The sequence below is a fragment of the Sorex fumeus genome, unplaced genomic scaffold (genome assembly GCF_029834395.1).
Source record: "Sorex fumeus unplaced genomic scaffold, SorFum_2.1 ptg000086l, whole genome shotgun sequence".
NCBI lineage: Eukaryota > Metazoa > Chordata > Mammalia > Eulipotyphla > Soricidae > Sorex > Sorex fumeus.
Genome location: NW_026606143.1, coordinates 42,272,865 through 42,287,602, shown reverse-complemented (window position 1 = coordinate 42,287,602; position 14,738 = coordinate 42,272,865). Strand labels below are relative to the sequence as shown.

The 14,738-nt window shown below is 57.2% G+C and overlaps 1 protein-coding gene across 1 annotated transcript in view; it reads left to right on the top strand.

Annotated features, from left to right (window-relative positions):
* WWC3 (WWC family member 3) overlaps positions 1–11,920 on the top strand; it is an 86,594-nt gene extending 74,674 nt beyond the window's left edge. Inside the window, exons 12-23 of the mRNA XM_056131243.1 lie at positions 588–714; positions 796–870; positions 1,001–1,084; positions 1,432–1,624; positions 2,257–2,397; positions 2,640–2,761; positions 3,146–3,290; positions 4,271–4,435; positions 5,858–5,950; positions 7,564–7,773; positions 7,879–8,006; positions 9,903–11,920. Of these exons, the coding sequence (XP_055987218.1) occupies positions 588–714; positions 796–870; positions 1,001–1,084; positions 1,432–1,624; positions 2,257–2,397; positions 2,640–2,761; positions 3,146–3,290; positions 4,271–4,435; positions 5,858–5,950; positions 7,564–7,773; positions 7,879–8,006; positions 9,903–9,969 (1,550 nt within the window). The 3' untranslated portion in view covers positions 9,970–11,920. The remainder of the gene's footprint in view (positions 1–587; positions 715–795; positions 871–1,000; positions 1,085–1,431; positions 1,625–2,256; positions 2,398–2,639; positions 2,762–3,145; positions 3,291–4,270; positions 4,436–5,857; positions 5,951–7,563; positions 7,774–7,878; positions 8,007–9,902) is intronic.
* The last annotated feature ends 2,818 nt before the right edge of the window (positions 11,921–14,738 follow it).

Below are 14,738 nucleotides of genomic sequence, written 5' to 3'. Positions count from 1 at the left end.
GGTGCGTGGTTGGGATCCAGTTCACAAAGGGAGCACCTCCATCTGCCACTGGCAGTGGGTGCATCGCCGCCTCCGGGTACCACCAGAGAATCAGTTTGTTCTGTTGGTGACAGGGCGAAAGTGGTCCTCCTGGGCTGTGGGCCAAGTTTGTGTGCAGTTGTTGGCAGACACTGGGGCTTTGGGGGCCAGAGAGAAGCTGTGAGAGCTGGGACCGGAGCATGCGTGGGGCAGCAGCCTTGGTCAGCGGCTCTGCTGGAAGGCACTTGTTGCCCAAGGGAAGGCAGGGACAGCCAAGAAGGTGACCCAAGATTCTTGGTAGAAGGGGGGTCTGAGAGGAAAGGATGGTGCCCGTAAGGGGCGAGCTTTGAACCCCAGACAGTGGTTCTGAGGGCAGCTCCCTCTCTCCCCAGTTGGTGCGGGAGACCCCCCAAATGTGGCTTCATTCTCATGGTGGTCACTGTTCTCTGATGTCCTTTGGAATGACGGTGACTTTGCCGTAGCTCTCGTGTTCTGCCTGTGGGAGACCCATCCCCAGCCCTGGCCCCGTGGCCCCCAGAGTGGCTCCGGTGACCCACTGTGTCTCTCAGGTGTGGCAGTCACTCTCCGTGGGGACAGCGCACGGCGACTGGAGCGGAGGACACGCCGCACCTCGGCCTGCGTGTCGGCGCACTCACTGGCCAGCGACAGCGGGGTCTTTGAACCCCCACCCAGGAGGTGAGGCCCGTAGCATGCAGATGGCGCGGCTGCCCTGCTCTGGGCCCCTTGTGGGTGACCTGCGCCTCTCCTCCTGCGCAGGAGTGAAGATGCCGAAGAGCCAGCACGTACAGAAGCCACAGCGCCTGAGGGGCCCCAGATCCACGTGGGGTTTCTGTGAGTTGAGGGGGCGCACCCCGGGGGCCGTCTGCACCTGCACCTTCCTGTCTCCTGTGTCCCGGGCGGAGTGGGGCCGGCCTCCTCTGGGAGCTTCCTGGTGGGGACCGTGGCCATGTCCCTTTCCTAGGCACGACAGCGCCGCCGAGTGTCTCCTCGTGAACGTGCTGCAGCTCAAGAATTTGGAGCGGCTGCAGGCGCCCGAGCGCAGGATGTGAGCCTGGGCAGCCGCGGGGCAGGAGGGTGGGGTGTGGGGGCAGCTCATGCCAGACCTGTCCTATGTCTCTGGCCTGGGACTCAGTTTCGCTGAAGTCCAGCCGGACTGAGGCCTGAGGTACAGTGACCACTGAGCTGGCACACGGAATGGGCCTGGGCTCCATCCCCAGCACCACAGTAGAACTCCGCAGGAGGCCCTGCTCACTGCAGTACCAGGCGGCCTCAGGCCCTGCCTTGAGGGGAGAAGGCCTCAGCCCCTCCCCGGCCTCCTCAGGGCCTCGGGCTACTGGGCCCTTAGGCGCTGGGCTTTCAGCATGTGCCCTGTCCTGTCTTTGTCGCCTGCAGCCATGTCCGCGTCTACCTGCCGCCACTGGACTCCAGCGCCCCCAGCACCTACTGCTCCAAGGCCCTGGAGTGCCAACGGCACCTGGTGTTCAACGAGGTGTTCCGAATCCCCGTGCCCACAGGCGCCAGGGCCCTGAGGTCGCTGCAGCTGTACGTGTGCTCACTGAGCCCTCAGCTGCAGGAGGAGCTACTGGTGGGTACCCCAGAGCCAGCATTCGCCGTGTCCTCCCTGTCCGGGTGTCCTTCCCATCCTGGCCCATTCTGGTGCTTGCAGGGGCTTCCCTGCAGTTTCTCCCCCTCCCCCTTCCCGTTTGCAGTCGCAGGAACAATAGGGCTGACTGGCACGTGAAACCCTGAAACCGTATGGTGTGGTACCTTCTTAAACGTTGCCAAAGGTTTCTGCACGTGTGTCAACCGAAAGTGAAACCCAACTCAGCTGCATAATGGAGCCGAGGTGTTTGCAACAGTGGCAGCCGGGGGTGTGCGGGGAAAGAGTTGCAGAGGGCCCGCATTAGACTCGGGGGTCAGCGTTCGGGTACCCAGATGCACCCTCGGACTGCGCAGCTGGGCAGCTTGGCCTTAGTTCCCCGCCAGGCCAGCCTTGGAAGTCAGGGTGCTTTCTACTTCCGGGGTTCTTGCTCCCACCCTTTTATTCTAGCCCTTCCTGGTAGAATTATGGCTCCCCAAATGGCAGCTCAGAACCCCAGTGCACACTTCCGGCCAGCCCTTCTCGGCCCTTTGGGAGTGTGGGAGACCCCTGCTTCCTTGCCGGCTCCACGGGCGTGGGGGCTGTGGCTGAGCGCTTTCCATCTGGAACCCATGCAGGGCATTGCGCAGATCAGCCTGGCGGACTACGACACCTGCAGTGACATGCAGCTGCGCTGGTGCCCTGTGCAGGTGTTCAGCGGCCCCGAGCGCACCGCGGAGCCCGCGGCCCCAGCCGCCAGCGCTGCCGCCGAGAAGACGGTAGGTGACCGTGGGCACTGCCGGATGCCATTTCTACAAAGGCTCTGCGGATGTTCTGTGGATCAAGGGGACCAGAAGGGGGCGTGGGGTGTCAGTCGTGGCCAGTCGGCACAGTTCACGGTTCAGTGTGGGGCCACAGGCTGCGTCCGTGTCAGCACTTTCCCGTCACGTCCCCTAAAGAGCCGTCAAGACTGCCCCTGGGCCCCGGCATCTGGGGCTCAGGCCATGCCCTGTGTCGGCAGGATGCGGTGACTGTGCTGCTCGCCAGAACCACGGCCCAGCTGCAGGCGGTGGAGAGGGAGCTGGCCGAGGAGCGTGTGAAGCTTGAGTGCACAGAGGAGCAGGCCGAGGCCGTGTCCGAGAGGTGAGGCCCCTCCGTCCCTGGCATCCCGGAAGGACCCTCCCAGCTTTCCACACATACAGTGCCCGCTTCCCGCAGTAGCTTTCAGGAAGCGTGCTAGAGAAACGCCCCTCAGCCCCTCTCCTGGCTTTGCCCAGGCCCATCTGGGCATCGTCTGTTTGGTCCTTTACCTGAGCAGGCACTGTCCCCGTGTGTCCTGCCCGGAGCAGTGTGTGGGTCTTTCTGCGGGAGCTTCCTAGGGTGTCACAGGGACATGAGCGTGACAGTGCCGAGCCCAGTCTTGGCTGCGTGCCCCGGCCTGGCGAGCGTCCAGCCTGGATGAAAGCCCCTCCTGTCAGTCCTGGGGGGCTCAGGGGCGCCCCTCTGATGGGTGTCCAGGTCTTTCAGGAGCTGGCAGGCGGACTCGGTAGACAGTGGCTGCAGCAGCTGTGCCCAGACCAGCCCCCCGCACCCGGAGCCCTGCTGCGTGGGCGTCGACGCCGCCCAGGCAAACCTTTACAGCCCCAAGAAGCTTCAGCCTCTGCCTCTTAAGGTACATAGACCACGGGGGCAGGAACAGCACAGGGACAGAGCATTGGGCGGTTACGCTGCACCGAGAAAAGCGACTGGCCAAGGGCTTGGGCGCTGTGAACGGGCCCAGCAGGCACTGCAGGGTGACGGGAGGTGGTGGCCGGGCACCTTGCTCGCCATCCTATGCCCTCTGGTGGGGCCCCGGGCCCGAGCATGTGTTGTGTGGTTGGGGCAGGGCTGTGTCCACCTGCTGTGAGCATGGCTCGCGTCCTTCCCTTCCCCATGTACGGGCACAGATGCCCACACAGCCCGCTGGCTCAGAGCTGTATCAGCTGTGTTTCCGAGCCGTTGGGTTCCCACGGGACCAACGAGCCCGCCACCGCCCCCTCCCCTGGCTGGTCCCCCACTTTGTAAGTCCTTTGAGCACAGTGGCCTGGGATGCGGCAGGATTCCGCTTATCTACTCCCCCTGGGGTTTTAATTTGGAAATACTGCGGGCAGGTTGGTGGAATGACACATCAGCTACCCACACGCTCCCATCTGGGCTCCCCACTTGTTAGCTCAGGACTGCTCGCCCCCACTTGCTGTGGCCGAGGGAGCACTGGCATCAGCAGCCAAGACAAGAAGGCGGGGGTGGGATCAGGCAGGCAGTAAGCACCCCCTCCCCATGGCTTTAGCGTCGCTGGGCCCGCGGGGGAAATGGTCGGCAGGACCAGTCGGGTGCAGCGTGCCGAGAGACTTCGCACTCACAGTGAGGCATCTCTATGCTGGTTTAGCTCTCACGTTCTAGAAGAGTGGCTTGCTCTTTCCCTTCCCCTCCCCCACCCCGGGCTACATCCAGCGGTGCTCAGAACTTCCTCCTGCTCTGTGCTCAGGGATCACTCCTGATCGGGGCATCCTGCTGCCTGGGGTCGAACGGGGCTTGGTTTTCAAGCCTGGGTGCCAGGCCACCGTGTGTGCGGTGTGGGCAAGAAGCAGGGTGACACGGTGCTGTGCCCTCCAGGTCGACAAGGAGACCAACACGGAAGACCTCTTCCCAGAAGACGCAGCGGGGTTGCCCAAGGAGCGGCCGGGCCGCAGGGGGCGCGGCTCACCGTTTGTCCGCAGCGGCACGATCGTGCGCTCGCAGACCTTCTCGCCGGGCGCCCGGAGCCAGTATGTCTGCAGAGTAAGTTGATGCTCTTTCCCCACCTGCTGCAACGGTGGATTTCCCTCCTTAATTGTATTGTCTTTCCCTTGTGATGACATTGTTCCGACGACTCCTAAGATCCGCAGCGGCACCCAGTGAGGCGAAAGGGACCGCAGTCCCCACGCCCTGTCCTCACTGTGGGTTTTCTCAGGCTTCTCCCCGACCTGCTGTTTGTCTCACAGCAGCTCATGGCTGGGCGAAAGAGTCAGATTAAGGAGTTCAGAGTCCCCACAGGGTGGGCACGGGGCAGGGGGTCACTTGGGAACTGTCTCGGGCTCACAGCAGCCTGGACGCCGTGGGCTCACGCCACCATTTGGAAACGCACCCGAGGATGGGGGCGGGTGCTGGCTCCTGGGAGCTGTCGGGCAAAAGGAGGTTGAGAGATCCTTGGAACAGGCCAAGATTCTGCATGCAGTAACAATGCGACAGATGGCAGCAGCTAGAGGAGAAGGACATCTGGTTATGTTTCGGTTTCGGGGTCCCACCCGGAGCTGCTTGGGCTCCTCATGCCACCTTTCCCGGCCCCAGAGCTCATTTCATCTTATTATGTTATTTGGGTTTTGAGACCGCATCTGGGGCGTGTAGGGGTCGAACCCGGGCCTCCTGCATGCAAAGCACGCGCTCAGTCCCCTGGGTGTCCCCCGGCCCCAGAGGGACCTGGATGAGAGTGGGCACAGGGGTCTAGAGGACCCTGTCCTGCAGGGATCCCTGCAGAAAGCGCCTTCCAGCTCAGGGCACAGCCACAAGCCAGGCCCCTGCAGGCAGTGCTCGGGCCCCAGCGGCTTCTGAGGTAACTCGGGCATCTGCGGTGCTCCCCCCACCACGTGTGCTCTCATCCCGACCATCATGGGAGAGCAGGCAATGGATGAAAGAGTCGGCCTGTTGGGAAAGGGGCGCCCAGCCGGCGGGGCCCCGTGCCCAGCGTGCAGATGCCCTTTGTTGCTCCCCGTGTTCGTGGTTTGCAGTTCGTGGGCACCAGCATTTCCTGTCTTGGCGTGGACAGTGAGGCCTCTGGCTGTCATGTGGACACACTGACCCCGAAGCCCAGCCTGCTCCCAAGAGCTCATAGGGGTGGCCTCCCGGCAGAGGGCGGCCTGGCTTGGCGGCCTGTCCTGTGGCCGGGGGCAGGTCTCATAGTTGGAAGACCATTTCTCCAGCTCCTGCCCAGGGCTGAGGACAGCGCGTGACAGAAGGCCCCGTCACTGTTGGTACTGGGGCCGAGCTGAGCCGGCTGCATGAGCCTGGAATCTCCGACCTGTTGGGAAGGGGGTTGTTTCGGGTTGTCGTTTACTTGCCCAGCTGGTGGCAGCCTCGGAGTCTCCTGGCCAGAGCTCGGACACTCTGGGCCTGTGGGAGCTGATTCGGAGCCACCTGGCTCAGCATTTCTCCTTTCCCACGCAGCTTTATCGTAGTGACAGTGACAGTTCAACGCTGCCCCGGAAGCTGCCCTTTGTCCGAAATACTCTAGAAAGACGAACCCTTCGCTATAAACAGGTAGGACAGTGACGTACAGTGGCTGCTCACCGTGTGGTTTGCCTGATACTCATCGAAGGAAATGGGTTTTTGTGGGTTTTGTTTCCCATTGCTGCTGGTGTGGGGGAACTTTGCAGCTAAAATGATCCTGGCAAGTGTTTCGTTTCTGCAGTCGGTCTCTGAGATTTTTCCACATGTGCAATTTTTACCTTTTACGAAGTTGCCTTGGATGGTGACCTTGTAATTCATTTTATTATTATTATTTGCTTTTTGGGTCACATCCAACGATGCTCAGAGGTTACTCCTGGCTCTGCACTCAGGAATTACTCCTGGCGGTGCTTAGGGGACCACATGGGATGCTGGGAATCGAACCCACGTTGGCCGTGTGCAGGGCAAACGCCCTACCCGCTGTGCTACTGCTTAAGCCCCTGGCCTTGTAATTTATTGAATCAGTTTCTTCTTCTGCTGTACTTAGGGATTTTCCCCCCTTTTATAAACGCTATAGTACAGTGGGTAGGATGCTTGCCTGCATGTGGCCGACGCAGGTTTGATCCCCAGCACCGTGTGGGGTCCTGAGTCCTGTAGGAGTCATTCCCGAGTGCTGAGCCTGCAGGAAGCTCTGGGCACCTCTTGGCGTGGTGCAAAAACCGAGCAAAAAAACAAACTAAATTTCATACTGTTTTCCAAAAGGGCTAAACCAGTCAGCATTCCCACCAGCAGTGAAGGAGGGTCCCTTTCTCACCACATCCGCGCCAGCACCGGTTGCTTTTGTTCTTGTGGATGTGGGCCAGTCTCTGTGGTGTGAAATGATATCTCATTGTGGTTTTGATCTGCATCTCCCTGATGATTAATGATGTGGAGCATTTTCTCATGTGCCTTTTAGCCATTTGGATGGCTCGGAGGCCAGCCACACATGCTAGGGGAAAAGGGAGCTCAGATAGAGAAGGGAGCACCAAATAAAGGGTGTTGTGAGGATCCTCCCAGGGTGGGAGAAGCATGCTGAAAGTAGACTATAGACCGAACATGATTGTCACTCAATGCCTCTCCTGCAAACCACAGGACCCAAAAGGAGAGAGAGAGAACAAAAGGGAATGCCCTGCCACAGAGGCAGGGTGGGATGAGGGGGATGGGGGGTGGGAGGGATGCTGGGACCCGTGGTGGTGGAGGATGGGCACTGGTGGAGGGATGGGTATTTGATCATTGTATAACTGAAACCCAAGCACAAAAATTTGTAAGTCTACAACTGGACCTCATGGTGTCTCACTAATAAAAAATTTTAAAAATTAAAAAAAATCCAATCAAAATGGCAAAACAAAACCAAAACAAAACTAAAGCCCTCAGTGGTTTCAGAAAGGTAGCGCCCATTTGGCTTCCCCGCACCCCTAGCGGCGCTCCTGTCTTCAGTTTTGCGAAGACATGACACACAGGCCATCGTCCACACAATCTGCTGCCACTGCTTTGGCACCAAACTGGAGGATTCTGGCTTCGCAAGGGTCGGGCCGAGAGAAATGCCTCTCCCAGAACGGCTGCTGCGCCTGTGTTGGCTCAGTGCGCAGAACCTTCCAGAAGGTGGGGGCCTTCTGGGGGCTGGTCCTGGACTGAGCACCCCGCACCCCCACCCTCGCCACCTACAGTCATGCAGGTCCTCCCTGGCCAAGCTGATGGCGCGCACGTCGCTGGACCTGGAGCTGGACCTGCAGGCGTCGCGCACCCGGCAGCGGCAGCTGAGCGAGGAACTGGGCGTGCTACGGGAGCTGCGCCGGCGCCTGGAGGAGGGCGACCTGCCACCCTGGGTGCTGCGGGACGAGCGCTTCCTGTCCCTGCTCAGGGAGGCTGAGCGCCAGGTGAGGCAGGACCCTGGGTCTTTCTGGGCCGGGGCGGGCCTGGGGTTCCCGGGATTCTTCACGTGCTGACTCGAGTGACCCATGGGGCCGCCCTTGCCATTCCAGACAAGACAGAGCCAACTGGACTTTCACGAGGAGCAGGCGGCCGAGAAGATGCTGAAGAAGGCGTCCAGGGGCGTGTGCCCGCTGCGCACGCAGAGCCATGACGAGCCCATCCGGGTGCAGACCTTCAGGTAGGGGAACGGCGGGGGCCGAGGTGCAGGGTCCGCAGCTCCCTGGCAGGCTCTCACTGCATCACCCCAGTGCCATGGGCCCGGCTTTCACCGTGAAACCAGGATCCTCACCTCATCTGCTGTCTCGGCTGTCATCTCATCTGCCTTGCCATCTTCTCTGCAGGGCCGGGTGCTGTTCCTCTGAGCTACAGTCCCGTCCTTCCCCGACTTCACAGCCTGGCTTTCCAGTGTCCCCTCATGTCAGCAGCATGGGTTCACATATGTGTATTCATGGAAGCAGAGGATACATGCGGGAAGGGCTGCAAGCGCGTGTCATTCAGTGAATGGTCAGGCTTGAGCCAGCTGAGAGGCAGAGCTTATTAGCGCCCCCACATCCTGCCCCACGACCACCCCTGTCTTGAATTCCACCTGCGCAGACTCATTTTCCATTATTATTTGGATATGAGAGAAATCGCAGCTATAATCAGCATCAAATGAACCGCTGGAGGGAGAGTGATTCTGGGGTGGCAGTGATAATACGGCAGGGAGGGCGCTTGCTTTGCATGAGGTGAACCCGTGTTCCAGCCTCAGCATCCCATGTGGTCCTCCTGAGCACAGAGCCAGGAGCAAACCCTGTGAATTTGCATGGCCGGATGTGACCCCCCTCTAAACAGAACAAAGAAAGATTCCATGGCATTTGGTGCATTCTCAGTATTGAGTAATCCTGCCACTCGAGTTCCAGAACATTTTCTCACACCAAAAGAAAGCCCTGTACCCACGACACACTCACTGCCCTTTCCCCAGACCTGGACTACCACCCGTCTGTATTCTCTCTCCGTGAGTTTGCCACTGTCACTGTATCACTGTCATCCTGTTGTTCATCGATTTCCTCAAGCAGGCACTGGCAACGTCTTCCTCTTCCTAGCCCTGAGATTTTAGAAAGTGGCACATTCGAGACTCTTTCAGGGTCAGGAGAATGAGACCCATCATTGTTACTGGTATTTGGCATATTGGGAAGTTTGCCAGTGGGCAGGTTACATTCGATAGCCTGCCAGGTTCTCCAGAGTAAGAACTAGATAATAAGATGTCGAAACTAGATAATAAGTTCTTGAAATTTCTTAGCAGCAGCATCTTCCAATGTGACACTTTGTGTTTCCCATGGCTCATGTTTCTCCCTGGGTTTTCGAGGGGCTCTGTGAGGTGTTGGAGCCCTGCGGATACTCCTGATGGTGTCAGACGCCAGGGCTCCACTCGCCATATTGTAGACCAGGTGGCGCTGGAGGTTCAGCCCAGGGCTTTGAGCCATGTCCACGGCCCCTGGCTTCATAGTTTTGCGGTTAATCCATGTTGCAGCATCTGTCGGACCTTTGTTCCTTTTTCTGACTGAATAATAAGCACATGGGGCTGGAGTGATAGTCTAGCAGGGAAGGTTTTTGCCTTGCATGCAGCTGATCTGGGTTCAATCCCCAGCATCCCATAGGGTCCCCCAAGCACTGCCAGGAGTAATTCCCGAGTGCAGAGCCAGGAGGAACCCCCAAACATCACCGGGTGTGACCCAAAAAGCTAAAAGAATAAAAAATAAATAAGCACTTGAGTTTCAGGCTTCATTCTTGTCTACGTAGGTTTTTTAAAGTTGCTTGTTTTTGTTACAAAAGAACTTAGAGAAGTATATTATTTGCGTAGCTTTTCAGTCACTTAGTTCTAATGCAAACACCGAGTGCCTGCAGCACACCCTGCCCTAGGCACTGGGTTAGATGACCCCTCCCTCAACTTTGGACACTTCAGAGCATTTGCTTCAACTCAGAGGAGCTACAAGTGAACTGGGAATTCCGGTTCAGTGTGACGGCCAGCCCGGAAGCTGTCATCACCATTGCCGCCTCCTGCCAGCTTCTAACCTGCAATTATTTCCACTTCCAGGGAGAAGATCGCATTTTTCACAAGACCAAGGATTAACGTGCCTCCTCTGCCTGCCGACGATGTTTGATGTGGTGCTTTGTACACATGACATATTTATCTGCCTGTTTTATCCATGAATTTCTTAGACTAGCTAAACTTTGTCTTAAGAATATTTGCGCAAAGCTATTGATATACACATTTTGTAAAAACAAAATAAAACACATATATCTATACCTATATATTTTGTACTAGTGACGGCAACAGGGCTTGGTTTTTCCTTGTTGTCAAATGAACATCTCTGAGGACAGGTTATTTTATAAGAGATCAGCTATTGTGTTCAGAATGTACAGTTTTTATGCTGTTTTATTTGACTTAAAGGCTGGAAGAGAGAAAACGAAGTGAGTTCAGGCAAATTCACTGTATTGTAATTTATTTATAGTCCTTTTTTTCCTTGAAGGAAAATACCGATTTTATGATGTGTCTTCAGACTGACTTTTGTCCTTCAGTATCTGTCACGCTGTGGAATGGGACTTGGAGGCCGGTGTTTGGTTCCGGACACCGGGAATGCAGGCACTGTGCGCCGTGGGCCATGCCCGTAGCTTCCCCCACATGCATGTGTCATATATGTTGTCCTCTAGCACATGCTTCATCTTCACCGAGGTGCCTGCTGCCGCACTTCAGTGGCCAGGCCCCAAGTTGGCCTGCACCCCACTAGCCTCCTGCCTCTCGGCTGTCACCCCCAAAGCAGCCCCTCATGGCCCTGACCACAGTGGGGCCCACACTGCCAGATTGTGGGTGACACCGCCTTCAGGGCGTGGTGATCGAGAAGGTGTCCCGTCCCCTGTCATGAAGGCCAGAGAAAGAGGACACAATGAGTGCGTGACTCTGCCAGTGACAGCACAGCGACCCCAGGGACTGGCTAACCTTCGAAGGAAGCACGTGGGTAACTCGGGGTACCCACTTCCAGATGAGTCTTTGGTCCCCCGCAGTGGTTTTCGGCCTGGTGCTCAGGTCTCTGGAAAGGCTGGAAGCCACTGGCCTGACAGTGGTGGTCAAGAAAGCGTAGAAGCAGTGCACGAGGAGCATGGGTCGGATGCCAGTCCCGGGCATGCCCTGACTCTGCATATGCTAGAACTTTCGCCCCATGTCTGTCTGTGAGAGGCAGCATTTCCTCACCTGGGAAGCCCCAGGCCAGGAACTGGAAAAAGGGACCCTCTCACCACGCTCTTATGACCCCTGCGTTGGAATTACCCCCTTTAATTGCTCTGTTCCCGCCTCAGTCCCCTGTTGACACTTAACGAAAACTGAATCTGTAAAGCATTTCATCGACACACGACCTGTCACGGACAAAGGAGTTTGTCAGTGCTGGTACGACGGAAACGGCTTCCCCAGCGGCGCCATCCTCACCATGACGCTTTGATGGCCCCCGACGGACGGGGAGACACAGACCACTGGTCCTCGCCAGAATTGCCCGCAGCAACCCCCCCACCCCCACCCCGCTGTTGACTCGCTCACTCTGACTGGCAGCCCTGGGCACGTGCCGGCCACACACAGATTCCTGGGACTTGGAAGGTGACCAAGGTGACTTCTCTGGCCAGCTGTGTCCAGGGGAACGCGGGGCGAGCTGCTGTGTCAATGCACGAGCTTCAGAGGGATCCACCGCCCCTGCTTTGGTGCCAGCTCCGCGTCCCTGTGTCCCTGTACGTCTGTTCCTCCACTCAAAGGAGGTGACTTCCGACCCGCACAGACGACTGCTCCCAGGCTCGGGCCCGGTTCGGAAAGTGGAGGCCCATGGACTGTCCTCACCCCGGCTGGGCGCTTGGCAGCAGGGGGGCAGGAGGGAGCCCGTGCCAGGGATGTGTGTGTGTCCGGGTGCGTTCGAATCAGGGCTCACCTCTGCTTTTGCCTCTGTCCTCTCGACTTGTGTCATTTGTCTTGTTTCCGCGTCTTCTGTAAAATTAAACTAACCTGCCTTAACACCAGCGTGAAAGGTGTGATTTTTAAAACTCACTTTCCCGAGATGCTTAGGCAGACAATAATGCGTGCATTTCCCGAGGAATACAGAGCTGGCCGTAATTCACACACTGCTGCCACCCAGTCAGACTTGCCAGTATGTTTGAAAAAGCATTTCTCTTTATGAATTATTATCAATAAATGGGCTGGAGCGATAGCACAGCGGGTAGGGCATTTGCCTTGCATGCAGCCAGCATGGCCGACCCGAGTTCAGTTCCTCCACCCCTCTTGGAGGTTATCTTGAGAGTATCTCGCCTGCACGGTAAAGCCTGGCAAGCTACCTGGGACGTATTCGATATGCCAAGCACAGTAACAAGTCTCATAATGTTACTGGGCCCGCTCGAGCAAATCAATGAACAGCAGGAGGACAGTGACAGTGAAATGTTTGATTTGTAGACATATTTTTTTTTGCGTGGGGATGTGTCTCTCACGTGGCATTCAGGGGACCCAGTGACTATGGCCTGAGATTCTCAGCTACTTGATTCAGTGGTTCAGTCCCAGGGGATGAGGAAGTTCTGTGAAGGGACAGATCATCCCGGGGCCCTGGCATGGCTGTTCAGAGTCACCTGAGTCGTGTTTGGCAGGCCCTGTGTCCCCAGCATGAGCCTGTTTTCAAGTGCTGGGTGTCCAGGGTGGCAGGAATGTGAGACAGAAAGGGGTCACAAGTGGAAAAGTCAAAATCTTGGCATGGAGGACCCCTGGTGGTTCTCGTTGGGCACCCACCTGCCCTCTGATGCTAAACCCTGCTCATCCTCCACAGGCCAGTGGCCGCTTTCTCAGGAGACAGATGTGACCACTGTCCTGGAATTAACTGACCTTGTGCATATTGAATCTCGAGGGCTGCCCTGGAGTTTCTCCCCTTCGGGGGACTGATGTGCTTCAGTTGGTGGGTGGTCGCGGCTGCCTTCCGGCTGCTGCTTCCATGTTTCACCCCCACAGGCCTTGTGTCTCTGCTGCCACCAGCTCTGGGCCCTCGTCACCTCATCCATCCACAAACTCCCTCTTTTTTAAATTATTTTTTAATTTTTTTATTAGTGAAACACCATGAGGTACAGTTATAGACTTATACACAAACCCCCTCTTTAAAGACCCCATCCTGAGACCTGGAGGTTCAGGCTTTTGCATGTGAACTTGGGGATCACCGTTGATCCCAGTTCCCCCTCAGGAGCACTTCTGTCAGCACATGGCCTGTGGTGGATTGCAAAGACCCAGTTTTTGTGTGCCCGCCCACTCTGTAGTGCTCAGTGAGCCAGTCGAGGCAGTGTGGCAGTATCCTGTTGCTACAGGAGGGGCGAAGGCCGGCCACAGGCCTGGAGGTCCTGCATGTGACTTCTTGCCTAGTTAAAGCTTCTAGAAGGGACCTCCATCGATGTCAATAGTAGCTCATCTTGGGGCTGGAACTATAGTACAGCGGGGAGGGCATTTGCCTTGCATGCAGCCGACTTAGGTTCGATTCCCAGCATCCCATATGATCCCCCGAGCACTGCCAGGAGTAATTCCTGAGTGCAGAGCCAGGAGTAACCCCTGTGTATTGCCAGGTGTGATCCAAAAAGAACAAAAATAGTATCTCATCTTGAGGACTGACCTCTACTTTCACGTCACATCTCTGCCTCCCTTAGGCTGACTCTGGGCCCTGCCAGAGAGTCTGGGAGCATCTATCCACTGTAGGAGCCTTACCAGATGCCAGCTGCCAAGCTTACAGGTTCCATGGACCAGAGTGATCTTGAAGGGGGAGTTCCTAATTCAGCCTTTGAACGGCATGCTGCTGGGTTCCCACATGCATGGGCTCGCATGCATCTCCATTCTTGCTATTTTGTTTGGTTTTTTTTCCAGGGCGGGGGCACACCTGGTTATGCTCAGGGATAACTCCTGGTGGGCTCAGAGGACTCTGTGGGATTCTGGAGATCGAACCTGACTCAGCCATGTGTACTTCTCGCTGTACTATAGCTCTGGTCCTCCATTCTTCCTTAGCGACCATCAGACACTCCTCTTTAGAAAAGCCCAAAGACAGTCACCTATTCGGTGGCATCAAAATGCAGCTGCCTGGGGTCTCTGGCTAGGGGGCAGGGCCTCCTGGGTGCAAGGTTTTGCATGGTTCCCCGTGCTGTTCTGCAGTGGCATGTGCTCTATGGGCATGGCTTGGCGCTCTGCGCTACAGTAGTGTCGTCACGTGCCACGTGTGCAACTCCGGACCCCTTGATGTGTGGCTGGTGTGGCCCTGAGAAGCTGGACTATACGGCGTCTTCCTTTACATTGACAGACACCTCAGTAGCCACTTGAGCAAAAACACCGTTTCAGTTGCCAGCACCTGGGCGGGCACTGGCAGCAGCTTTGCCCAAAGGCCGGGTTCTGATGCAAAATTCCCAGTCTTCGGTCCAGGGGTGAGGAAGCACTGCTTTGTTTTGCCCGTGTCTGGTGCAGCCCCGTCTTTCTAGCCCCGTGTTGAGCCTTGGTCAGCAACCGCGCCCACATGCCAGTCTGGGAGTGAGACCGATGGCTTTCTCACCATCTGAGTTTCCTGGCTCCCAGCAGCTCCCCAGTTCTTCCTGTCAGGATGTCACCCAGAATGTTTCTCGGGCAGCAGCGCTTCTCCCAGGCCATCTGCCACCCCGGCATCTTCACTCGTGCTTCCTAGGATGGCAGTGGCACAGCCTGTTTGGCCATGGACAGTTTCCACCTCTGCTCTGGCCACTGCTGTCCTTTCTCGAAGCTCCCATGCCGGGACCGGAACGGCTGGCACATAGGGAGGAAGCGGAGTATCCAGCTCGCTGGGCAACGGCAAACTCTGGCAGATGGCTGGTGCTGGGCCGGGGATGGGTATGTGAGACTGGCTGTGATCTTCAT